The sequence below is a fragment of the Stomoxys calcitrans genome, chromosome 4 (genome assembly GCF_963082655.1).
Source record: "Stomoxys calcitrans chromosome 4, idStoCalc2.1, whole genome shotgun sequence".
Classification (NCBI taxonomy): Eukaryota; Metazoa; Arthropoda; class Insecta; order Diptera; family Muscidae; genus Stomoxys; species Stomoxys calcitrans.
Genome location: NC_081555.1, coordinates 116,610,847 through 116,638,270, shown reverse-complemented (window position 1 = coordinate 116,638,270; position 27,424 = coordinate 116,610,847). Strand labels below are relative to the sequence as shown.

General features: G+C 39.4%; 2 protein-coding genes across 2 annotated transcripts in view; one reads left to right on the top strand and one right to left on the bottom strand.

Annotated features, from left to right (window-relative positions):
* LOC106087731 (uncharacterized) overlaps positions 1-27,424 on the top strand; it is a 598,301-nt gene that overhangs the window by 420,705 nt on the left and 150,172 nt on the right. The gene's annotated exons all lie outside the window — the stretch shown is intronic.
* On the bottom strand, positions 995-20,208 carry LOC131997010 (uncharacterized). The gene is made up of 2 exons (XM_059367249.1): positions 17,789-20,208; positions 995-1,163 (listed from the first exon to the last, which is right to left on the bottom strand). Exons 1-2 carry the CDS (start codon positions 20,206-20,208, stop codon positions 995-997), a joined length of 2,589 nt encoding a protein of 862 aa, XP_059223232.1.

The following is a 27,424-nucleotide window of genomic DNA, read 5'->3' as shown; positions in this document are numbered from 1 at the left end:
AAGTTTGCCTCTGTTTCTTAGTGGAATGTTCATGGCATTTGCATTCTTTGTAGAGGTTTGTTGATATGTTAGCTTATCTTAAACAGGAATTCATTGTAATTTGCAAGATCTTTCAACACACAATTCCCAAAAAAGTTTTGATTGAAAGTAATTTCAACGCATTTTCTAATCTTTGCTTTTTTATATTTTTGTTCTTTTCAGGTAAGTGATCTTTAATAATTGGTATGAATACAATAAGTAAGTAGTTTATTAATCAGTGGCATACTCCTTGTATATCGATCAAAACTTAGTACCTATTTTTTAGATTTACGATTGTATATGTTTGGAAAAAACATATATTTTTTCTTTAATGCCAGGAACCTTACAACAATAATTTCATCTTTGTTGTTGAATATAAAATTATTTGTTTAATTTAAATGGTTCATTTACGTATATTCTCTGTAGATTGTTTCTATTGATTAGAGGTGAAAAATGTTTCCGACACAAAAAAATCCCATTCAATGCATATAATTACAACAATAAATTGTTTCTGCAAAGCTCACTTGCGGTATTTATGAATACCGTAATCATTTGTATTTACATGTGCTCCAAAGAGAGATTCCTACAATTGCTTTCCTCGCACTTTCCCTCTAGGGAGTAGAAGAATAAATAATCGCCTGACATTTTGAAATCCTGTCTTACAAATAACAATGCAAGGCTTAATACCACTGCCACATATCAACCAACCTGTTTCAGCAGGTCGAACTTTCACAATTGCTTGGTAGCCTAGCCCTTAAGGAGAAAAATCCAATTTCCCGTTTACTCACAGTCATAGGGGAAGCGTGTGAGAGTGCTCGTTTATTGTTAACCAGAGAGAACAGAAGAAAAAAGGAAAATAAAGCAACATTCAACATGACATGGTACATACAGGGGAGCATCGTAATAAACTCACACACAAACAATGAAAGCGCACACATTCACGCTGCCATCGTAATCGCATTCTCACACCCGTAGTTCACTTGCTGTTCGTTGGCGGTAGCTCCGTATCCGTTTCCGTTCTTAAGAATACTTCATGGCTATAATCTTGGTGTAGTGCTGCCTGAATGGCAGTCAGTCGCATGGACTTTGCTACCTTATCATAAATATTGACGTTATCCTTTTCACGAGTCTCCCTCTCTCTCTCTCTATTGGGGCGACAATGGCAAGTGGTGTATGATGGGTTTAGGAGTAAAGAGGGAATGGCAAGTGGGAGATGGTGAATAGTGAACTGAGTGCACTTCCCCTATGGAGGTTCTTGTAGTTGTGCGGTCACGACAACCACAGTCTATAGTCGCACAATGTTGTTCCAATTTGCATTGACTTTAGCAAAAAAACAAGTTTCATTCAAAAAGCTCTGTAGCTGCAGTCGGAACATTGTAGTTGCTGATGTGCATTCGATTATTGTAGCTTTTTTTTCGTTTTCTACAATATATTTTTCTTTTAACTATGTAGGATATCAAGGTATATTAGAATGTGCAGGAATGCTAGGAAAGATTTAGAGCAAAGTTAAAATTTGCGAAAAACATGTAGGTTGGGTTAGGTTGATATGAGGGTGAGTGCCACTATGGACATAAACATAAGCCAGTAATCGGCTTGTTGCTCAAAATGCAAAAAAAAAATTAACATCGAGAAAGAAAATCAAAGTGAGGAATCCCGAGCAACTTACAAAATCCTTAAAAGTTTTCCCTGCCACTCCCCTGAGTTGGTTTATGTCTGGTATAGTGTCCCCATTTTAAGTGCCGGTATCTGTTAGACGCGAAACCCGGGCAATCAGAAAGGAAATGCTCCAACGTCTCATAATCTTCCCCGCATGCCCTTCACATGCTATCACTTGCCGCACCGATTTTACATCAGTGAGCTCTTAGTCCTATGTGTATAGCTATGATACCAATAGCTATACTGACTTCTTTTTACTTCCTTTCAGTAATAGCCTCGTCTTTCACGATCTTCCCCATATGCCCTACAAATGCTATCACTTGGCGCACTGATTTTACATCAGTGAGTTCGAAGTCCTATGTGTCCCATATTGTCCCCATCCACTTTTACTTTTGGGTGGTGCTTTTGGGGTAAGGAACGACAAAATTTGGCGGACCCAATATACCGTTTTGAGGAGGTTTTGGGGTCGGGACGGCTGAATTCCTGGATCCAATTTTTAATATTAATTTAGTTGTCAACTCTCGAATACCTTTGGTTAGTGTTCCATATTGTCCCGATCGGTCTACTTTTATTTTTGGGTGGTGCTTTTGGGGTAAGGGGAAGGGTCCGCCCCCTGCCGATATCAAAAAATTTTATATCTTTTATTCCTTCCAGACCATTCTACACAATCTGTGAAAATTTAAAGAACATCGATTCAGACGTTTATTCGGATTAAACAACCAAACAGACAGACAAAAAAACACACTTAGGGTTTTATATGGGTCGGTAGGTTGTAGGCCGGTGGTTGTAGGTCGTTAAACTATCCTTTATGAGCCAAAACGATTCTTGCTTAGATTTAGCTCCCACACAAACCGATTACCTGACTATACTTACTAATCTTCTGGAGAGCACACTTTTCTTGCAAGACAACCATGATTTTTTTTAATATTGGCTGAATCGTTGCAAAATCTGGTAAATGTCCAATGTTGTGAGCAACAGTTATGTTGAGTATAATCCGAATTGATCTATATTCTGAGTGGTTTCAGCAATTTCTCTAGTCACAATATTCAGAGGCATTATTTGTAGCATTAAAATCAATTAAAGTTCAACTCATGTCCAGCAACACATCCAGGTATTTTGATCTTTCAATAAATGGAACACTCTCTCTTCCCAAGGAGACAGATGCCACTGTGGGTTAGTGTGTACCACACGGATTTACGCCTCGCTAGCCTACTTCGCTGTCGCAGGTAGAGCTTTCTGAAGGATATCTCCAACAGGGCTTTGAAACATTCCCCTAAGCGCATTAGCCAAGACATCAGCATACGCGACCTCTTTTACACCCTTTTTTGTTTTGCAAAATGCAAATTTTGCCCATGAACATTCCACTAAGGAACAGGGGCAAACTTCTCACATATCAATGAGTGCAGTCCGATTCAAGTTTAAGCTCAATGATAAGGCGCCTCCTTTTTATAGCCGAGTTCGAACGGCGGGCCGCAGTGCGATACCTCTTTGGAGAGAAGTTTTACATGGCATAGTACCTTACAAAGGTTGCCAGCATGAGGAGGGGAAAACCACCGCTGAAATTTTTTTCGTCAGGATTCGAATCCAGGCGTTCAGCGTCATTGGCGGATATGCTAACCTCTGCGCTACGATGGCCTCCAGAGCTATTAATATATTGTTAGTGTCAATGGCTAACCGTAGTACAGGGGTTAGCAAGTCCGGCTATGAAGCTGAACGCCTGGGTTCGAATACAGGGGAGAAGATCAGAAAAAAATTTCATCGGCGATTATCCCCTCCTAATGCTGGCGACATTTGTGAGGTACTGTGCCATGTAAAAACTTCTTCCCAAAGGGGTGTCGCACTGCGGCACGTCATTCGGATTCGGCTATAAAAAGGAGACCCAATGAAAAGTGAGATGATTGCCCCGGTTCCTTAATGGAATATTTGTAGGCAATTTACAATGGCCGTATTCCAAAGTAGAGCATACAGTACACCACCTTGAGGTGTTCCTCTGCTGACCCATCTTTTTAAATCTAGAGATCCTAAGCCTGCCGTAGTGCATCTTTTAGTAAGTAAATTATTAACAAACTTTCTTACGGTAGGGTTGATGCCTAGACAATCCAACTCTTTCATGATTGACATGGGTTTTAACATAACGATAGCATATTCAGTGTCAAGACTTAAATGCAGTTTTTTCACATTAAAGCACTATCTTGGCTCACCGTTATCCTTTTTTTTATACCCGCCACCATAGTATCGTCGCGACATTTTATGTCGATCTAGCCATGTCCGTCCGTCTGTCCGTCCGCCCGTCTGTCCGTCCGCCCGTCTGTCCGTCCGTCTGTCGAAAGCGTGCTAACTTCCGAAGGAGTAAAGCTATTTTGCACAAATACTTCTTATAGGTATAGGACGGTTGGTATTGTAAATGGGCCATATCGGTCCATGTTTTCATATAGCTGCCATATAAACCGATCTTGGGTCTTGACTTCTTGAGCCTCTAGAGTGCGCAATTCTTATCCGATTGAGATGAAATTTTGCACGACATGTTTTGTTATGATATCCAAAAAGTGCGCCAAGTATGGTTCAAATCGGTCCATAACCTGATATAGCTGCCATATAAACCGATCTTGGGTCTTGACTTCTTGAGCCTCTAGAGTGCGCAATTCTTATCCGATTAAGATGAAATTTTGCACGACGTGTTTTGTTATGATATCCAATAACTGTGCCAAGTATGGTTTAAATCGGTCCATAACCTGATATAGCTGCCATATAAACCGATCTTGGGTCTTGAATTCTTGAGCCTCTAGAGTGCGCAATTTTTATCCGATTGGAATGAAATTTTGCAAGACGTATTTTATTTTTGCTTTCAACAACTGTGTCAAATAAGGTTCAAATCGGTTCATAACCTGATATAGCTGCCATATAAACCGATCTGGAATCTTGACTTCTTGGGCCTCTAGTTTGTATATTAAGCTGTATCCTTTGCTGGTTTACCCTAAACCCAGTTCCCATGAGACTAGAGTTATTGGATGCTGCCTATATCACGTTATCTAAAGCGAGCCAAGATTAAGGTTCATCTGCACCATCTCAATTATCACTGTTTCTTTTCATAGGATGTGAAAGATCCATTCAGTTGCATATCGTGTAGCACCTATTTGGGTCATCGTCCTTACAATCGGTACGGGGCGGGCGTAATATATTTACAATGGCATTTCTTAAGCCACAGAAGTGACTGTTTCCCAATTTTTCAAGGTCTTTTACACCATTCTACGAAATAAGTCCTTGAGATATTATATGCAGGCATCTGCCGTTATGGCTACATCCCACAGAGCTATTAACCCCAAGAGAATATAATGCGTTTATCAACGCTTACATTCTTAGCCAAGGCTATCTTAAACTATTTCCGATTTATGGGTTGTTTTTGTCGTTGTAACAGAGTGTTTTAAACCGGAGCGGCAGTCCATGCCTATGAAGAACTCTATCGGGTCGATCTGGTACCTTCAACCGGTTGCCATGGGATTGTCGATCCGTGGGTGACGGCATCTGGTTGTGTTTATGCTTCTCCACATCGTGCATTTTGCTACCCCTGCGATTCAGATTTCAACCAAAGCCACTACGTTTCTCCCATAAGGTGCCTTACCAATAGTCAGGCTGGAAGCTCATTCCCGTGGCATTAGATAATGATTCTTGTCCGATTGAGTTGTATAAACTACTTCCACTTGAACTCCAAACAGCTTCGAACTAAACAGTACACTACAAAGCATCTTAATCAGACGGTTCCTTGTTAGGAGAGTTATCCCAAAAAAATTAACAAGCCTCCGACCAGGCTTAATTTGCCTCTCAGACCACTCGGAGAGGTATAATGCACTCTACAGGTGATGGCGACTGTCTGCTAGATAGAGAGGACTATACTGATGCTGTTGCTATTGGTTGGTTCTGTTAAGACTACGAACCAGTCGAGCGACACACACACCTTCATCGCCGCCAGATACTTAAACAGTTGGTAGCCCTCTCGCTCCATAGTGGAAAAATTTAGCACTAGCTCCCATTGGCAAACCTTGGGCCTGAATCAGCCTCAGGCCGATGTATCTACACTTGCTCATGAGAAAACTTTCTAGAATTGTCCGTGATGATGAGCTCAATATATCACCACAATCCTTATCTCACACGTTTAAACCACCAGGACACCCCAATATTGGCATTGTTTTCCATAAGTTCATTCTGATTCCTTTGTACCATTCACCCATAAACACAATCTTAATTCCATTTTCTTTTAAAACAAATTTACAAAGATTTCATCGCTTTTCTTATGCATGATCTGCTTTAAGGATACGCACACCATTCATGCTGCAAGACTTGTTTAAGTACAAAGGACAAACACTCACTTCCTTGTTTTTTATCGAGGAAAAGAATATAAAAATAATTACAATATGCTTTTGTAATAAAATAAATCATTTTGCATTGTAGCTAGCTACAAAGGAAAAATGGAAAAATGTTTGAAACTGATAGTTTGTTGTGTTAACAAATGACTTGAGGGTTATTATCGAATCTTTTTATCGAATAGTTTTTAATAGCAGAGCAATTGAAAATAAACAAAGCACAAATTTAAGTTTTATAAAAAGAAGCTCAAAATATTTACCGCTTAAGGGATAAATGGAGGTAAATGAAAAATGCGTTAATAAATACACAAAGTGGAAGAATATCAAAAAAAAAGTTATTAAAGTTTCCAAAATTCTGATAATTTAACTATCTTCAGAAAAATTAAAAACAAGTAAAAGGGCGTTAAGTTCGGCCGGGCCGAACCTTTCGTCAAAATCCGGTGAAAATGCATACCTTATGCCCCATAGCAGCTATATCGAAATATGTTACTATTTGGAACATATTGGGTTGCCCAAAAAGTTATTGCGGATTTTTCATATAGTCGGCGTTGACAAATTTTTTCATAGCTTGCTTTAGAAAAAAAGTGTAAAAAAAGTATATTTGATTAAAGTTCATTCTAAGTTTTATTAAAAATGCATTTACTTTCTTTTAAAAAATCCGCAATTACTTTTTGGGCAACCCAATATTTCGATTGTGTATACAAAAAAAATTGGTCTTTTAAGTAGCTATATCTAAAAAATAAACCGATCTTAACAATATACGACACGGATGTCGAAAAGGCTTACATAAGTCACTGTGTCAAATTTCAGTGCAATCGGATTATAAATGAGCCTTTTATGGGGCCAAGACTTAAAATCGAGATATCGGTCCATATGGCAGACATATCCAAATCTGGACTGATCTGAGAGAAATTGAAGAAGAATGTCGAAGAGCCTAACACAACTCACTGTTCCAAATTTCGACGAAATGGGACAATAAATGCGCCCTTTAAGACCCCAAAAACGTAAATCGAGAGATCGGTCTATATGGCAACTATATCCAAATCTGGACCGATATGTGCCAAATTAAAGAAGAATATCGAAGGGCCAAACAAAATTCGCTATCCCAAATTTCGGCAACATCGGACAATACATGCGCCTTTTATGAGCCCAAAACCTTAAATCGAGAGATTGGTCTATATGGCAACTATATCCAAATCTGGACCGATCTGTGTCATATTGCAGAAGTATGCCGAGGGGTTTAACTAAATTCACTGTTCCAAATTTCGACGAAATCGGACGACAAATGCGCCTTTTATGGGCCCAAAACCTTAAATGGAGGCATCGGTCTATATGGTAGCTATATCCAAATTTGGACCGATCTGTTCCATATTGCAGATGTATACCGAGGGGCTTAACTAAACGCAATGTCCCCAATTTCGGCGACACCGGACAATAAATGCGCCTTTTATGGGCCCAAAACCTTAAATCGAGAGATCGAACTATATGGCAACTATATGAAAATCTTGATCGATCTAGGCCAAATTGCAGAAGTATGTGGAGGGGCTTAACTTAACTCACTGTCCCAAATTTTGGCGACATCGGACAATAAATGCGCCTTTTATGTGCCCAAAACCTTAAATCAAGATATCGGTCTATTTGGCACCTGTATCCAAATCTGCACCGATCTGGGCCAAATTGAAGAAGAATGTCGAAGGGCCTAACACAACTCACTGTCTCAAATTTCGGCGACAACGGACAATAAATGCGCTTTTTATGGGCCCAAAACCTTAAATCGAGATATCGGTCTATATCGCACCTATATCCAAATCTGCACCGATCTGGGCCAAATTGAAGAAGGATGTCGAAGGGCCTAACACAACTCACTGTCCGAAATTTCGGCGACATCGGACAATAAATGCGCCTTTTGTGGGCCCAAAACCATAAATCGAGAGATCGGTCTATATGGCTGCTATATCCAAATCTGGACCGATCTGGTCCATATTGAAGGAAGATGTCGAGGGCCTAAGACCCTAAGTCCGCGAATCAGTCTATATGGCAGCAGTATCCAAATCTGGATCGATCTATGCCAAATTGAAGAAGGATGTCGAAGGGCCTAACACAAGTCATCGTCCCAAATTTCAGCGAAATCGGATAATAAATGTGGCTTTTATGGGCCTAAGACCCTAAATGCGCGGATCGGTCTATATGGGGGCTGTATCAATATACAGTCCGATATAGCCGATCTACGAACTTAACCTGCTTATGGACAAAAAAAAGAATCTGTGCAGAGTTTCAGCTCAATATCTCTATTTTTAAAGACTGTAGCGTGATTTCAACAGACAGACGGACGGGCATGGCTAGATCATCTTAGATTTTTACGCTGATCAAGAACATATATACTTTATGGGGTCGGGAATGGATATTTCGATGTATTACAAACGGAATGACAAAATGAATACACCCTCATCCTTCGGTGGCTGCTTGCAGGGCCATAGAGATATCCCAGGGAAATGTAGAGCAGATGAGCCGGCGAGACTAGGAATTACCTTCCACATTCCGAGGGAACTGAAATCTATGGGCATGCCTCTAGCGACATGTAAGTTTGATTTTCAGGATCAGGCTCGAAGGGCAACAAGTGATAGATGGTCACAAAGGGGGGTTGTGAGCATTCCAAAATTATGTGGCTCAATCTAGACAAGAAGAGGTTTACCGCTTTGCTGCCACTGGATAAAACAGACGTCCATGTCATTGTGTCAGGCAGGACACTGTCTGATCGGAAAACATGCTGAAAGAATGAAGGTTGCCAGTAACGACTTTTGCCGATGCTGTGAGGACGTCGAAAAAGAAGAGACTGTGGAACATCTGCAGTGTATGTGTCACGCACTGGCAGTCAGAAGGAGTTCCACTTTAGCTTCTCATTTCTTTGAGAATCTGTCGGATTTAGATATTCGCAAGTTGTTGGGCTTTTTAAAGCGATCTGGATTGTTCAACGGTAGGAACTAGAAATGACAAATCACAAATGTCACCATAATTAGTTAGGGGATAATCGCTGCTGAAAAAATTGTTTGTTTTATACGGTGGGATTTGAACCCAACCTTTCGGCGTCGTAGACGGACATGCTACCTTCTGCGCCACGGTAGCCTCAAACGAGTTTGTTATTATTTTTAAGTCCACCATTTAACCATATTTGCTGTTCCTTTATATATCACAAAGGAATAAAATCCTTTTGTTATTGTTACAAATTGTGTTAGCTAATTTTCCTATTCATAGCAGAATCTCTTCGTTTATTTCTTTGTCATTGCCAACCACCAAAAATTTCATTCAGTTTCTCTGACATCATCCTTCAAATAGAGAAGGAACATTGAGTACACAAAAAGAAATGTCTGTCTGGCTTTTATGTATGTGATTAATGTTCCCTGCTGCTTTCGACAGAAAGATGTTGCAGGAATGACAACCAAATGTTATTGTGTATAATGCACTACTGTGCCCTTTGTTGTACTTTTCCACAATAATTGGGTGAAGGTAATGAGGATTTCCTCGACATTCAAAGGAAGCACAATTATGGTGGAATAAATTCTGTCATTCAATTTGTTTAACAAACACAAATATATATTTGGATATTCAAAAGATGAAATAAGATAGTGTATAGTATGAACGGATAGTGTACTTTGTATTGTACTCTTTTTGTGTGCTGTTATGTAGAGTCATTGTTGGTAAAGTATGGCGTGGAGACTAATGACTTCAAGAAATTTAAGGGATATACAAGGAAAGGTTCACCAAATTTTCAACAATCACTATGTGCATTAAAATTAAACTTCATGTTCAGTTTGATGAAGCCGTCAAAATTTTGTATGCCGTTCTTTGCGGTTTAGGTCTAGGGAGATTAACAAGCCGGATAGGATAGGAGCAGGTCACACCATCGCGATATATTCAAGGCGAGGATTAGAAACCTGTACAGAACAGAAGAGGCTTCCGATCGGATACCTGAGATGTCACTTGAGGTCGAGTGCGAGACACTGTTGCCAGCGGCACAGTCTTGAATTGACGGACCTCTATAATTGCCATCTGAAAGTTCATGCTATATGGGTGGATCAAAGCTAGAGGACAGACTAGACCTAGGGGTCTACATTGAGAACCCAGACTCTGAAATCCGTTCCCGACTGCCCGACGAAAATCCAATAGGGGGATCTGGATCGTGAGATGATGAGGCTTTTACTGAAAGGAACAAATGAGGAGATCAGTATAGCTTTCGGTATCACAACGGGATGCTAGTCCTTCCTCTTTTTGAAACGGAACGCCTTGGATAAGACGAACGCATGCCATTGACCCTAGCCAAACTTTTCGAGGCGATATGAAGCTACCACAACACAACAAGAAGAGTTCCCTATTCTCTTCGAAAGACCTCCCATGATTGCATAAGTCTTTAACGAATGTATAGCGTTGCCTCTGTGAGTTAGTAAAATGGAAAATTGGAAATGTCCATGAACAGATGCAAACTTGTCACATATCACTGAGTGCTGTCCAATTCAAGCTTAAGCTCAATGTTAATGTAAGGTAAAGTTATATTGAAAAGAGGGTGCGAATATTAATCAGCCCAATGCCCAGGAACAGAAGATAGAAGACGCCTTCTAGTTTTTACCGGTGAACCATACAGATCACTTTAAAAAACACAACAACTTGCGAATGTTCACAACCGCCAAATCAGACAGGTTCTCAAATAAATGAGAGCCCAAAGTGGAACTCCTTCTGACTGCCAGTGCGGGATACACACACAGAAGGTGTTCTATAGCCTCTTCTTCTTCGATATCCCCACAGCTTCTGCAAAAGTCGTTACTGGTAACTTTAAGTCTATCAGCATGTGTTCCGATTAGGCAGTGACCTGTCATAACGGACACAATGATTGGCCCACATAGTTTTGGAATGCTCACTGTCCCCACTTTGTGACTATCTATCATTCGTTGTGCTTCGGGCGTTGTCCTGAAAACTGGTTTCCCTGGAGTGTGCTAGGTAGTTCCTAGACTCGCAAACTCGTCGGCTTTACAATTCCCTGGGATATCTCTGTGGCCCGGCACCCAGAATAGGTGAATTTTGATCTGTACGGCCATCTCGTTGAGAGATCTGTGACAGACGAGGACGGTTTTTGTATACAGAAAGACGAATGACCAGGGATTTAATGGCTGCCTGGCTGTCTGAGAAAATATTTATGCCAGTTGTCGTTATGACATTATATCTTAACCATTCCACCACTTTCTTAATTGCAAGAATCTCCGCTTGATACCTACAGATATTAAGAGTACACCCCAAAGCCCACCTGGTCGTCTAGTTTTGAACCATCCGCATAGAAGTCTATGTGACTTCTATTACCAGGGATATCGTAGTTGCAATCGGTTCTACACGGAATAGTATAGAACGTACCATTTTATCAAAAAGCCCACACTGCCTGGAACATTGAATATTTTATCAAGGATAACACAGTGTCCGTAGCCGCCAAAGTGAAAGATCCCTTAGCCTCACGACAGTGGTAGCACAAATTTGTCTAGCCACAATGTCCAGAGGCATTAGAAGTAGCATTAAATTCAGTGCATCAGATGGTATCGTCCCCAGTGAGACTGTGATGCACAAAACAACCCATCCTTTGGATCGTGTTAACTATTGAACAATAGAAGAACTTTTAAAACGGCGTCCACCAGACCACAGATTTGAGGGTGGCATCTCTGAATCGTGTGCGATATATAGGGAAGCCAGCCAGTAATGAGATTTATTTATTTCAAGGCTGGCTTCTTCTGAATCTTCTGTGCTTTGCGATGGAAGAAGAAAAACATTTACACTATTCTTTGCAAGAATACAGGCTCTGTGTCTCCCATTTCCTGTACACTTGAGTAGTTTAAATCCCGGAATTCGCAGTCCTTGAACCATTCGACCACACATCCATGGTTCCTGGATGAGAACCACGTCAATGGTGGAGATTTATCGGCAGAAATCGGTCCTTAGTCAGGATTCGGAACTTTCACCTTTTCTGCAGATTCCGCCATGAGTTCGTTTTCAGGATTTGTTAGATCTTTTCATGATGAGCCACCTCATGCATCCAGGGGCAGATGAGAAACAATGGAACCACTCTTCCTTAGAACGCTGAACACTTGCAATGTGGACGATTCCTCCTTAGATGCTTCACTAACTGCTGCTGTCGAAGTATTGCTGATTCCGCCATGAGTTTATTCTCACAAGATTTGTAAGATCTGTCCATGATGAGCCACCTCATGCATCCAGGAGCAGTTGAGAAACAATGGAACCACTCTTCCTTAGAACACTGAACACTTGCAATGTGGACGATTCCTCCTTAGATGCTTCACTAGCTGCTGTATTTTTTGAGTTTCATCCTTCCCCGCTGGCGCACACCTTGAGTCCAGGCCAACCGGATGACCGACCCACACAGGGCTTGTCAGGTCCCGCTTCGATCCCTTCCCCTCCTGTCTCGATTATAGCTGGGGGATTTTCAGTCTCCTGGAATCCGCCAGACTTTAGTCACGCGATGGAAAGTTCCTCAGGCAAGTTCAGAAACAACTGCTGAGTCGTCTCCTGATTCTTCTTCGCCACTCCAATTATTCCTGGGTATGCAGCCCTCGCCCATAACAAGGACTGCGTCGAAAGGCTTCGGGTTAACCAAGTTTGTTGACGTCACTGCCGAATCATCTGCTTTTTCATTCGCCCTTACTCCGCTATGGCCCGGCAACCAAACGATACGGATCGTGTCATCCTCAGTGGAGGCATTAATATCCTTCTTACACTCCAAGACTGTTCGTGACCTTACCGTCCTGGTTGTTTATGCCAAGTTTACGACAGTAAACTAGCCGTCAAGGCATAAGAAAGATTTTCACACTCGACGTCCTCGAGTTAAAACCACACCTCACGTACTCCGTGATCACCAGGATCTCCGCCTGCAGCACCGTATTATGGTCAGGCTCTCTAAAGCAGATTTCAGTCGCTGGGTTCTTTATGTAGACCCCCAGGCCCAGAGGACAGAGTCTCTAGCTTTGATCCGCGTTCGATGATCTTCCAGATGGCAGTGCTAGGCTTTCGTTTATTCAGGACTGTGCCACTGGCAGAGTGCCTCGCACTCTCCTTCTTAGAGTTGCAAACAAATACACAAATGCCCTGTACCACAGTGGTGGTGTAGGGTACAATGAATATCTAAGATACTACTGTTGCTATTTATAAAAGTCCATTCACCATATTTCTTTTTGATTTCTTATTCTTCGTACGTTTTAATTATCAATTACAAATAACGCTTAAATTTCACTTTGAAAGATTTCCCCTTTTACTTTGCCATATACAGTTTTTTTCTTCTTTATTGTGGAATACAATTTTCTTGTTATCCATCTAATCGAAATTGAAGAAAACACACCCCATAACATTTTCCATTACATTTTCAAGGAAATTGCATTTCTTCAGTATTCTATTCAATTTTAGAAAATTGCTTGTGATGCACTTTTTATTTGTAATATCATCATGGTGTGATTGATGAAGTGAATGAAACGTATTTTCGAATTGCGTTAACATATTTTTAAACGAATTATTCCGGTGGAAGTAATGTGATGCATTGCATGCACGTTTCTCTTCTGAATTTATCCGTTTTCTTGTGCATTCTTAGCAGCTAATGTAAAACTCATGTTTCAAAAGTTTTTTCTTACAATTTGCAAACATCCCAAAAAGAAAAATCCACCCCTTAAAAATGCTTGTATTCATGCTTCATTTAATTTCATCTTGTGCGATATATTTTTGTTCAGTCATAGCTTTTAGCATTGATGAGAATCTCACATTTTCGTGCTTCTGTAGATTTGAAGGAAAACAAACGGACAAAGGAAGGTTTTTATTACAAACCATAAGCTTGCTGCTGCATTTCTGTTGTAAAAAGTAGAAACATGCGTGAGTTCACCCGCTCCTTTTTCGCTGGCAAATCGCTTTTGCATTTCATTGGAAAAATTGTTGGTGCAATTTTTTTTCAAGCACATCAAGCACTACCAGTTGACGGTGATAATAAGATACAGTAATGCAGTACGGACATACATCCTGCTTAAAACCTGTCAAGAGATGATGGAAGGAAAAATGGGCCATACAATTTTTATACCCCACACCACTACTATGGTACAGGGTATTATAACTTAGTGAGATTGTATGTAACACCCAGAAGGAAGAAAGGTGGAACCATTGATATGTGTGGCGATTGACTCAGAATCACTTTCTGATTCGATTTATCTATGTTCACTTGTCTGTCCATGTTAATTTGTGTACAAAGTACAGGTCGCAATTTTCGACCAATCGTCTTCAACAAGTCTGTTAAAATTGGAAAATCGGTTCAGATTTGGATATAGTATAGCTCTCATTTATACATATAAATACATATTGGGTTGCCCAAAAAGTAATTGCGGATTTTTTAAAAGAAAGTAAATGCATTTTTAATAAAACTTAGAATGAACTTCAAATCAAATATACTTTTTTTTACACTTTTTTTCTAAAGCAAGCTAAAAGTAACAGCTGATAACTGACAGAAGAATGAATGCAATTGCAGAGTCACAAGCCGTTGAAAAAATTTGTCAACGCCGACTATATGAAAAATCCGCAATTACTTTTTGGGCAACCCATATATTAGCCGAACCCGGTCCGCTCCGCTGCGCCTTCTTTAACTCTCTAATATCGTTTTAGGGTGGGGACACTTCGGCCTTAATGCGGACGAAGTGTCCCCACAAGTTATTTGATCCATATTGTCATAATGAGTCAAATATCCCATTTGACGTATTTTTAGGAGGAAAAGCATCATATTCGTAATCGACTCCCTAATACCTTTCATTTGAGTCCCATATGCCCATTTGGGGGTGGGCGACCTTCCATTGCTTGGACCTAATGTTTTATGCCATATTTGTAATCTACTGCCTAATACCTTTCATTTGAGTCCCATATTGACATGAACTTCGAAAATATCTGTTTAGAGGAGTTTTGGGGTTGGGGGGAGGTCCCGCTGGATACTTGGACCCAAATTTTAATACCATATTCGTTTTCTGGCCTCCAAAATCTTTCATTTGATACCCTTATTGTGCCCATCGAACCACTTTCGGATATGGGTGGGGTTTTTGGAGTAAGGGGGAGGGTTCGCCGCTACCCAATATTTAAAAATTATATAGCCTATGTTTCCTTCCAGACGTATACAATCCATGAAAATTTTAAGAAAATCGATTCAGTCAAGTATCATATAGTCATAATGGGTCAAGTGGCGTTTTTGATGGGTGGCGTGAACCCCTATACTTCGATCTGATTTTGTAAGCCAGATTTGAAATCTACTCCCGAATACCTTTCATTTGAGCCCCATATTGAAATGAACGTCCAATATGTCTGTTGGGGGAGTTTTGGGGTTGGGGTGGCTCGATGGGTACTTAGCCTCAAATTTTAATGCCATACTCGTATTCTACTCTCCAATACTTTTCATTTGATACCCATATTGTCCTTATAGGTCCTCTTTTGATGTTGGGTGGTGTTTTTGGGGTAACGGTGACCATATTCGTAATCTACCCCCGAATACCTTTTATTTGAGTCCCACATTGCTATGATTGTCAAATAAACCTATTTTAAGGAGTTTTGGGACTGGGCGGCCCCCCAGGTACTTGAACCCAACTTTAATTATGAAATTCGTACTCTAATCTTGAATACCTTTCATTTGAATCCCATATTGTCCCGATCGGTCCACTTTTATTTTTGGTTAGTACTTTAGTGGTAAGGGGGAGGGTCCGCTAGATATATCTTCCGATTATATGTTCATTCGATTTTGAGAAATATTGCAAATGTTGCTCACACTTTGTACTTATAGGGTGAGTGTAGGGTATTATATATATTGGGTTGCCCAAAAAGTAATTGCGGATTTTTCATATAGTCGGCGTTGACAAATTTTTTCACAGCTTGTGACTCTGTAATTGCATTCTTTCTTCTGTCAGTTATCAGCTGTTACTTTTAGCTTGCTTTAGAAAAAAAGTGTAAAAAAGTATATTTGATTAAAGTTCATTCTAAGTTTTATTAAAAATGCATTTACTTTCTTTTAAAAAACCGGAATTACTTTTTGGGCAACCCAATATAATACCCTACACTTTTGCCTGTCCTTACTGGCTTTTTTTTATAAAGTATTGACTCCTTCAGTTTGGACGAAGCCAAAAAAATTTGGAGTTTATGCTCTTAAAGTAGCGGTCAGCTACTCCTAATTTCGGTGGTAAATTTTTATAATAGCCAAACATTGTTCTTTCGTGCTTTACTTTACCATGATGAAAATGTTTACTCAATAAATTGACAGTGACAGTTTGATGATTAGTACTTGAGTGCGCTCACATATTAAATTCAGATGTCAATTCCCTATTCAAAACCCTCTACTTCTTTCTAATTGCATACGTACACCGTGTTGTATAAGTGTTGCAATATACTCTCTCGAGGTACAAATCATACGCCCCATGGTACACGTCAAATACATTGGTTTTCAAGGCCTGGTTATGCTCTCGTAAATGTACAGTAAATGTAGAACAATATGTCAGCTGTTTTGTTTTGCGTTACGAAAATATATGCAAACGATTACCGAACGTCTGTCGACCGTAACCGGAAGGTAGAATTCGGTAAAAACACAATTTTACGTACCATTTTCGTGTCAGCTAATAAAATATTTGAAGTTTAAACAAATTTCAAAACTAAAAATGTGTATTTAGAAAGCTGATCGTATAATTCTATGATTTCTATGCGTAATTTTTAAAAATTTATTGTTTATATGAAGAAATACGAGAACAAAATCCGCCCCATGCCACTATGGACATACACCTAAGCCAATAATCGGCTTGTTGTGCGCTCTTAAAATTAGAAAGTAACCTCTAAAAAGAAAATTTTAAGTTAGGAATTCCGTGCTACTTACAAAATCCTGAACTGTTTTCAATACCACTCCCCTAAGTTGGTTCATGTCTGATAAAATAATGTCTCCACGCAAGTACCGGTATTTGTTGGACGCGAAAGCCGGGCAATGACAAAGGAAATGCTCTAACATCATCTTCGCCGCATGCCTTACACATGCTATCACTTGCCGCACCGATTTTACATAAGTGATCTCGTAGTCCTATGTGTCCTGTTATGATTTTTTTTTTTTTTTTTTGATTTGATTTATTTATTGACATTACTAGTACAACAAGATGAAATATCTTATAATTGACTGTACTAGAATTAAAAGTGAACACACAAAAAATGCAAACGATACTTAAAGAATAATTATAGAGTAATTATGGTAAGAATTAACATTATATAGGTTGAATATGAAAAACGATTATATAAATCAAGCATAAAATTTAAAAAGTTCAGTTTTAAAGGCGGAAGCATTGCTTAACAATTGAATATTATTGGGGAGCGAGTTCCAAAGACGTGGTGTGCCTATGTAGAATTGTCGTTCTGAAGAAAGTTTTCTAAATCTGGGTAGAATTAGTTTTTTTCCTCTATTGGATCTTGCGAACTGTAAACGATTGTACAGATAAGGAGGTACTTGTGTATAAATTATTTTATGCAGTTGTAATAGACATTTGATTTTAAGATAGTTGTCAAATTGGACATTAAAAATTTGGTATGAAAACTCCGAAATTCTTTCCCTTCTTCCTTTGTTAAAGACATATCTTGCAATATTATTATAGGCAACATTAAGTGTCCTTGTGTCATTATAACCGCAGCATGCAAAAACTTCACATCCATAGAGAAGCGTTGGGATTAAATACGTTTTAGCAAGCAATAAGCGAATATCTTGAGGAGTCGATGTACGTAATTTCCATAGGTTTCTCAACATGCCATGAATTTTGCCGGAAGCTCGATTTATGTGGTTAGTCCAATTCAACTTGGTGTTAAAAGTCAAACCCAAATTGCTAGATGACTCCACTCGCTGAATAGTTGAGTCTGAAATTCTTAAGTTAATATCGGGTTGAGAGGCTGGAGTCTTGCCAATAATTATTAGTTTAGATTTCGATGGATTTATGTTTAAACAATTTGTACATGCCCATTCGCTGATTGCTTGCAAGTCTTTATTGAATTTTGAGATACAGCTATTGATATCTTCGACTTTTGTACTAGCATATAGTTGTACGTCATCCGCATACATTTGTATACTGCATGTCTCAGGGACGTCAGGAAGGTCATTTATATATAGGGTAAACAATAAAGGACCAAGAATAGAGCCCTGAGGCACACCTCGCGATATATCCAATACGTTCGACTTTTGTTCATTTAGGACAACACACTGGGAACGATTTGACAAATAAGACGCAATAAGATTGCAGGCGGTATCGGAGAAATAAAACAGCTTATTGAGTTTTGAACACAAGATATCATGATTTACTGTGTCAAACGCCTTACTATGGTCCAACAGGACGAGCATGGATATCATATTTTTATCCTGTTTTTTACGAAGGTCTTCGACGACGCCAATAAGAGTTGTTGTGCAGCTTCTTTTTTTCCTGAACCCAGACTGGTGCTCAGTCAACAGTTTCTCATTTTCAAGAAACGCTGTTATCTGGGAACTTAACAAATTTTCCAAAACTTTTGATAGAAAAGGTAAAATTGCTATTGGTCTAAATTCGTTGTTTGCTTTCAGTATTGGTATTATTTTAGCTTGTTTCCACTTCTGGGGAAACGTGGATTTTGTAATTATGCTGTTAATTAGATACGTAATGTACGGTAATAGCTGAGGCATCAAAAGTTTAATAAAAATTGGGCTAACGTCATCAGTACCCACAGCGTTGGACTTAATTGAAGTGATACTTTTCATGACATCAGTACTATTGACGCATTGAAATGAAAAATCATGTTCAATGGGAACCGTCTGGAGACATGAATAAAAATCGTTAGAGGTGCTTGAATTACCCACTTTTGTAAATAGCTCATTTAATTGATTTAAATTAACGTTAGTTGTATTGCATTGCATAGTGCCAATACCGATATCGCGAATAGTTTTCCATTTTGATTTGCTGTCCACAGCACATTTAAACTTCCTGCTGTAATACTCGTATTTAGCCGCATTAATGCTTCTTACAACTGCACGCCGGGCATGCTTAAAAATATCATGTAGATACGATGTTTTAAAACGTTGCCATCTTTGATAAGCCAGGTCTCTCTGTTTGATTAAAATTTTAATATTATTATTAAACCAGGGTTGCTGATTGTGATTCACCACCTTGGTTTTAACAGGAACACAGTAGTTATATAGAAAAAGAAGGTTGTTTTGCAGAAACGTTAGTTGGTCATCGACACTACTCAGTGCATAAATGAAATTCCAATTGATTTTATCAAGGCAACTGTTTACCAGATTGAGATCGATGTTTTTAAAATCCCGGTAGGTGTAACTTGTAGGCGTGGTATTAACATGCACATCATAGATAAAAAATAAAAGATCGTGTTTCGAAAAACCAGGAGCACACAGCTGATCGTACAAAAGTATTTTAGAATAGTTGTTAACGTATTTTAGAATAGTTGTCAAATTTTCATTGATGTGAACGACATAATTTGAATCGAACCCAATATGGTTTAATAGGAGAGGGGTTTTATTCGTGCGTTTGAAAAAAGCCATCGATTTCAAGATATAATTTTTATCATAAGATGACATTAAGTCCACAATAATTGTTGCATCATTGTTTTGACGTATTTTATTTTTTAAACGGTATATTGATTTTACTGTGGGTGTAGGAATATTAAAACAATTGCAAATATTACTGAATAATATGTTTAAGTTTTCGCCGTTGTACGAAGGAATACCGTTTATTCTTAATTCAGAAGCTACATGAAAGTTTTCTTGCTTTGCTAGCTGTGCTTTAAGGATTTTAATTTCATTTTCAAGCTCACTATTTTGTGGATATACCATCTTTTGCGATTTAAGTTCAAAAATATCTTTTTCAATCACATTTATTTTGTCTGCGACTGTTTCCATATTGACAATACGTTCTTTAAGAGATGTAATTTCACTTTGAAAGTCACTGATTCTCTTATCAAGTTCATGTAACAAACGGGTTTCACTCTCTTTTATTAGTGTTTGGATAAGTTCGTTTTGTTTTTCAAACCGTTTATCGATGAGCATAACAAGTCGCTGAGGTGATTCGTAGTTAGAGAGTCTAGGTGTTTTGCAAGTGCTTTCTATATATGATGCTTGCATTATTTCTCTCATTCGTTTTGGCGCCTGCGGTGGTGCAACACTCTCACTGATGTTATTTTGCGAGAAATCAAAACTACCAATATCTATACTGACCTCATTCTTGCTTCATTTCAGTAATAGTCTCGTCTTTTCACGATCTGGATCCCCCCATAGGATTTTCGCCGTTCAACCGACCGTTTCGCTGTTCCACAATGTTGTATGTGCATTCGTCGCCCACTCCCTTAACTCGGACTGCGTCGACCCGAAAAGCTTCGGGTTTACCAAGTTTATTGACGGCAGTCATCTGGCCTTCACCGCAAAACCGTCTGGCCTTTCATTTCTCCTTACTCCGTTATGGCCCGGAACCCAAACGATGCGGATTTTTTTATCCTCAGAGAAGGCGTTAATCTCCTTCTTACATTGCAAGACTGTTCGTGACCTTATCGTCCTGGTTGTTATTGCCCTTATGGCAATTTTACTGTCCGTAAAGATGTTCACACTCGACGTCCTCACGTTAGTACCACACCGTTTCACGCATTTCGTCATCGCCCGGATCTCCGCCTGCAGGAACGTATTATGGTCAAGCAGTCTAAAACAGATCTCAGTCCGTGGGTTCTCAATGTAAACCCCCAGGCCCACTCTGTCCTCTAGGTTTGATCCATCCGTATAACATGATCTTCCAGATGACAATACTAGGGTTCCGTCAATCCAAGACTGTGCCGATGGCAGCAGTGCCTAGCACTCGACTTCAAGGTTCATCTAAGTTATCCGATCGGAAACCTCTTCCCTTCCTTCCAGGTTTGCTATCGTCGCCTCGATTATACCGCGATGGTATAAGCTGCTCCCATCCTCAATTCATTCTCCCATCGCCTTAAGTCTCATAGCCGTATTGGCTGCCTCACACTTAACCTGCATGTCAATGGGTGGGATATCTAGAATAGTCTTAGTGGGCGTGGTCCTCATAGCTCCGCCTTTGCCAAGACATGTTCTCTGAACCTGTTCAATGGTTCTTATGTTGCACTTCTCCTTCATAGCAGTCCACCAAACTACTGAGGCGTAAGTAAGTATTGGTCTAATCACGCTTCTGTAGACCCAGTGGACTATCCTAGGATTCAGGACCCATTTCGAGCCTACAGCCCGTCTATATAGTGCCCAACATCTGTAAGCCTTCTCAGTACGCTCCTGAACACTTCCAATTCAGCTTCCTGTCCAAGAACATTCCAAAGTATTTGACCTTGTCAGATATAGAAATCGTCTTATCGAGGAAACGTGGTGTGTTAAATTGCCCCACCTTCGTCTTCCTCGTGAACAAGCATATTTCAGTCTTCTCTGGGTTAACATTGAGACCTTTGGGTCTAGCCCAGTCATATGCAAGACACTTTCGGCCCTTTTGCATAGCTCGTTCGGATCCTTACCCCTTAGAAGTATAATAACATCGTTTGCGTAGCAGACGGGTTCAATTCCCTTTTCAGTCAGCATCCGTAATATGTCATTTATGGTGGTCACTATAAATGACCTATTACGGTAAATCCCTTCCTAGAACATCTTTTACGGCTATCGTTATGACACAGATCTCTGCCTGAAAGAGCGTACACTTGTCCGGCAATCTCACCGACATACCGATGTTGTGAGTCTCGTAGTATACCTCGATTCATTCCCTGGCTCCATCTTTGGGCCATCTGTGAGGACCATCCAAAGTCGGGAGTCTAAACACCTGTAATTTATATTTGCGAGTGACAACGACCAGCTCTACCGTCCCCAATTTTGTTGTAGCCCATCTCAACATTGACCTTTTCATGATGTCACTAATCTTCGATAGAAATTTGTGTCGCAGCAGTAGTATTACGTCGTCCACATATGCGATCATTCTCACAGCATCCCTGTTGAGATCCAGCAGAATTTCGTTTATCACTATTTGCCAGAGAACCGGTGAAGAAACACCTCCCTGAGGCGTTCCCATTATCACCCTCCTTCTGACCACACTATCTTCGAAGTCCCCGTTGATAGTGCCATTACGTAGCATACAGTCCATCCACAGGGAGTAACTCCGGTGGATCCCCGTGCGGCATAGAGCGATGACTGTCGACCCATCTCCTCGTTGTTAAATGCCCTTTCAATATTCAGGAAGGCCGCCGTCGCGCACTCCTTCAGTTAGAGAGCCGACTCGACTTCTCGCAACACTGTTTGTAGGGCCGTCTTTTCGACCTGCCGTTAAGGTATGTACGACGTCCGGCCCTCCCTCACCATCAAGTCTTTTTTTTTAATAAAATTGTTTTGTTTGAAATGTCAAATGCAACGTTTTAGAATAAATAGAGGTGGGTTTCTACAGGGTAAATACCCAACGCTTTGGTATTTTTTGGGTAAATACCCAAAAAAACCTTTTTGGGTATTTTTAATTTTACCTATATCATACAACTTTTTTATTTTATTTTCATTCGATTTTGATAAAATTTGAAGCAGTGAGTCTTAATACACCTCTACACATTAGTGTCGAACATCATCTAGATCGGATCATATTTGGATATAGCTGCCGTATAGACCGATCTCCCGGTTTGGAGTATTGAGCTCATAAAAAGATCATTTTTTATCCGATTTTGATGAAATTTGAAATAGTGCGTTTTGGTACCTTTCTAAACTTTTTGGTTGAATATCAAAACTCACTGTTTCAAATTTCATCAAAATCGGATGAAAAATACTCCTTTTACAGGCTCATTACACTATATATCTATATATGATCCAAATATATCCAAATATGATCCGATCTGGACGATATTCAACAAAAAGGTTTAGAGTGGTACTACGACTCGCTGTGCCAAATTTCATTGAAATCGGATTAAAAATGCTCCTTTTATAGACTCATTACACTACATCGGGAGATAGATCTATATGGCAGCTATATCCAAATATGGCCCGATTTGGATGATATTCAACAAACAAGTGTAGAGGTCTATCAAATCGTAATGTTTCAAATTTCATCCAAATCGAATGAAAACTGCTCCTTTTATGAGCTCAATACTCTATATCGGGAGATCGGTATATATGGCAGCTACAATATATCCAAATATGTTTCAATCTGGACGATATTCAACAAAGAGGTATAGAGGCCTATTAGAACTAACTGTTTCAAATTTCATCAAAATCGGATGAAAAATGCTCCTTTTAGGGGGTCAATACTCTATATCCGGAGATCGGTCTATATGGCAGCTATATCCAAATATGGTCCGATCTGTACCACATGTGACAGGAATGGGTAGGGGTCTACCAGAACAGACTGTGCCAAATTCGTCACATAAATGGGTCTTTTATAGGGTAATAAATGGATCTTTTATCGCCTCAATACCCTAAATCGGGGGATCGGGTGGTCGGCCTAAGGCCAGCTATATCCAAATATAGTCCGATCTGAACCGCACTTCACAGAAATGAAAAGGGGTCTACGAGAACACACTGTGCCAAATTTCATCGATTATTACCAATTCATTACCTCAAGACTTTAAGTCTGGAGATCGGTCTATATAGCGGCTATATATAACTAAAACCGAATTTTATGAGATCAGAAGATCATGTTTATATAGAAAGAATGCCAAATCGTCAAAAATTGTCTGGAAAATATTTTTATACCTTAAATTTTAAATACGCAGCTTTTGGGTATAAATGGGTAAAAAGCCAGGAATTTTCCCAATTTACCGGGTAAATACCTTTTGGGTATTTACCCATCGCCCATCTCTAGTAATAGGCATTATTGCCTCTTTACATTTACAATGCATTTACGGCACATTTACGAGAGTATAAGCAAGCCTTTAGTAATATTCAATTACATCCTAGTATCTTTTGCTTGAGTTCATACAAGAATTGTGATATTAAAAATATTAATTACTTCTCAAGTTCTATAAGATATCTAGAAGATCTTCATAAGAGTAGATTTCTACAGCTAAATTCTCATTTAACCTTTCTCCATTTCAAGTTAGGAGGAAAACAATTCACATTACTTTTGTACCAGTTCAAGTGCTTAAGCTTAAGAATAAATAGCTGAATACACTTACAATTTTACAGATTTAAGTACTTCACTACATTTCAATGCACTCTGTACTAAAGCCTTACAAATATAATGTCATATATTATCAGCATGCATCGAGAGAAAAATACAGTAGTTTTCCAAACACAAACACACACATACACATACACATGTTATATATTCTTCCTACATTATCAAGTGCAGCTGTGCTGACGTAGTTTACAATGAAGTGCTGGGGCTGGTGATGGTTGAATGGTTGGGGTATTGTTTGAGATTTCGCACTCTACCTCCCTTTTCTGTGCATATCAATTTGAAAGTACACAAAGTAAACATGTTTCATATACCATACACGAGTGCCATGAATTATACTCTTGAAAAAATAACAACAAAAATATATATATAAAAACTATTTTTTATTTTGCCTTTTTTCAACAATGACAACAATCACTTATTCATGTGGAAAAGGATCTGCGTGCATACGTACTTACATGTTTTATAGATGAGTGAAAATAAAGAGAGGGTGTTTAGGTGTGTGTGTGTGTGTCATTGCGGTTGTGCTACAGTTGACTATGTGAGTATGTATGTTGTGGTTCCCACTCATACTTTCGCACGCACGCAATCACTTGCATGTTTAGATATGTCCTCATCCTTGTCAACATTGAAACAAGAAAACCATTTTGCAAGGATGTGTTGTCCCATAAACGAGAGTGCAACAAAAGAGAGATTCCACCAATTATTTTATGAGGTTCTTGCATTGTGATGCACTTGAGAGTAGCATACACTGAGCAACACATTTCGGTGAAATACATTTAAAACACTTTGTGTTTAAAGAGTAAATTCTATTGGCTGAGAATTTCGGAAAATGATAAACAAAAAACGTTTATGGGCTGCAAAAATTTGTTGTCTCAAATATATTTTTTACGTTAAAACCTTATAAGAATGGAAAATTGGTTTACTCTGCTCACCCAGTCTCCAACGAAGGCACATTATTTTATTACTAAGCTTTAGTCTAAAATAGTCCTACATAACCCTCATATTTATATACTATACTCTAGTATACCCTTTATCTTTCGACTCTCTGTGGTGCTTTAACTCAAATTATATGTTAAGATTCCAAATATTTTAGTAATTTCTGAGTCATAAAGATATTAAATATATATGGGAGTACCGATCTCCTAGGAATATAAGGAAAAATTATTTCTAAGAATATATTCAAGACGTTTTTTCTATACACACATTTTTTTTTTGACAAAATGTTATAAAAATTCACTTAAGTCAAAATTTCATCAAAGACAAAAACAAACAAAAAAAAAATCCTTAAAACAAAACTTAACTTAACAAACTTTTAAGGAAATTTTCTTTAAAGACAACAAATCTAGTAAATTTTCTCTATAAATACAATTTTTAAGAATTTTTTTCTAAAAACAAAGCCAGTAATAGACTTGTTGTGCGCTCTACATACTAAAAAGTAACCTCGAAAAAGAAAATCTAAGATAGTAATTCCTTTCTAGTTACAAAATCGTTAATTGTTTCCTCACCACGCGCTGGTATTGTGTCCCCACACTCAACCAAATTTGTTAGTCAAAATACAGCCTAACAAACAGGAACCCGACGACGGACCCATCACCGACTTAAAGATTCGGAATCCTGGGATAAGTAAAGATTCTAATATTGAAACATTAGGCAGCGCAGCGACAGATAGTTGTCCTCTTCGGGAAAGGAAATCAGCCCACGAAAAACCCTGGATGACCGGGGAGATTCGCAACATTGGGAAAAAGGTCCGCAGATTTTTCAACAGAGCACATTGTAAAAAATCGGAAGTATATTGGGATATGTATTACACACGGCTCAAGGAATATAATAAGATTATCAGTGCGGCAAAACGTGCCTCCCGGTAGCTTTTCTGCGAATGAAAAAATGACGCCGCCAAGATAAAAAATCTTCTCTCAAAAACCCATGTCCAAACTGAAACTTTAGTAGATGACATGGGAGTGAGAGCAGAGACAACGGAAGACATGTTGAGGCTTTTGATGAAAACCCATTTTCCACAGGATACGAAGGGACTCACGGAGACACCGGAATCTTGGAATAATGACGTTGATCGAAAGTTTATAATAACAGAATTTATGGTGAAGGAATCCTTGAGAAGCTTCAAACCATTTAAGTCACCCGGTCCCGATGGAATATTTCCGGCGTTACTGAAGAAAGAGGCAGACTATCTGACGCCTCATCTAGCCAACATTTTCACAGCGCGCCTAGGACTTTCGTATACTCCGAAAGCCTGGCAGGAGGCAAGGGTGGTGTTTATACTCAAGCTCGGCAAGGCAAGTTATGTGACACCAAAGGCCTACAGACCAATAAGCCTTACGTCCTTTCAACTCAAAACCATGTGGACACAATGATAAAGAGTATGACATTCAGCGAACTGCTCAAATACAAACAGCACGCCTATGTCAAGGGAAAGTCGGTGGAGACTGTCCTGCTCGAGGTTGTGCATAAAATAGAAGAATCCTTCGAGCCAAAACGTACACCCTGGCGGTATGCATTGACATCGAGGGGGCTTTTAACAATGTGCGGACCGACACACTGATCCAATCCTTAGACCAATACCGGGTGGACCCGGTCCTTAGAGACTAGATGAACCATATGCTAAGGCACACATGGATAAATTGTGTGCCCATCGCATAAATATAAGGGAGAATGTGGCACAGGACACACTACAGGGGGCATTTTGTCGCCACTCCTTTGGGAGACCACCATAAATGGCCTATTGCGGATGCTGACTGAGGAGGGATTTGAACCCGTCTGCTACGCAGACGATGTTATAATACTTCTAAGAGGTAAGGATCCGAACGAGCTATGCAGAATGACCGAAAGGGTCTTGCATATGGCATATGACTGGGCTTGACCCAGCGGTCTCAATGTTAACCCAGAGAAAACTGAAATATGCGAAGATAGGCCAATTTAACGCACCACGTTTCCTCAATAAGACGATTTCGATATCTGACAAGGTCAAATACTTAGGTGTGATCTTGGACAGGAAACTGAATTGGAAGTGTCACATACAGGAGGCTCACAGATGTTGGGCACTATGTAGACGGGCCGTAGGCTCGAAATGGGGCCTGAATCCTAGGATAGTCCACTGGCTCTACAGGAGCGTGATTGGACTAACACTTACTTAAGCCCCAGTAGTTTGGTGGACTGTTATTGAGAAAACGTGCAACA

Coding starts and splice junctions, on each gene's coding strand:
- LOC131997010 (XM_059367249.1), bottom strand. CDS start 20,208: ATGCAAGCATCATATATAGAAAGCACTTGCAAAACACCTAGACTCTCT. Junction 1,164..17,788: donor CGCTTATTGCTTGCTAAAAC/GTATTTAATCCC, acceptor TCGCCCCAATAG/AGAGAGAGAGAGGGAGACTC.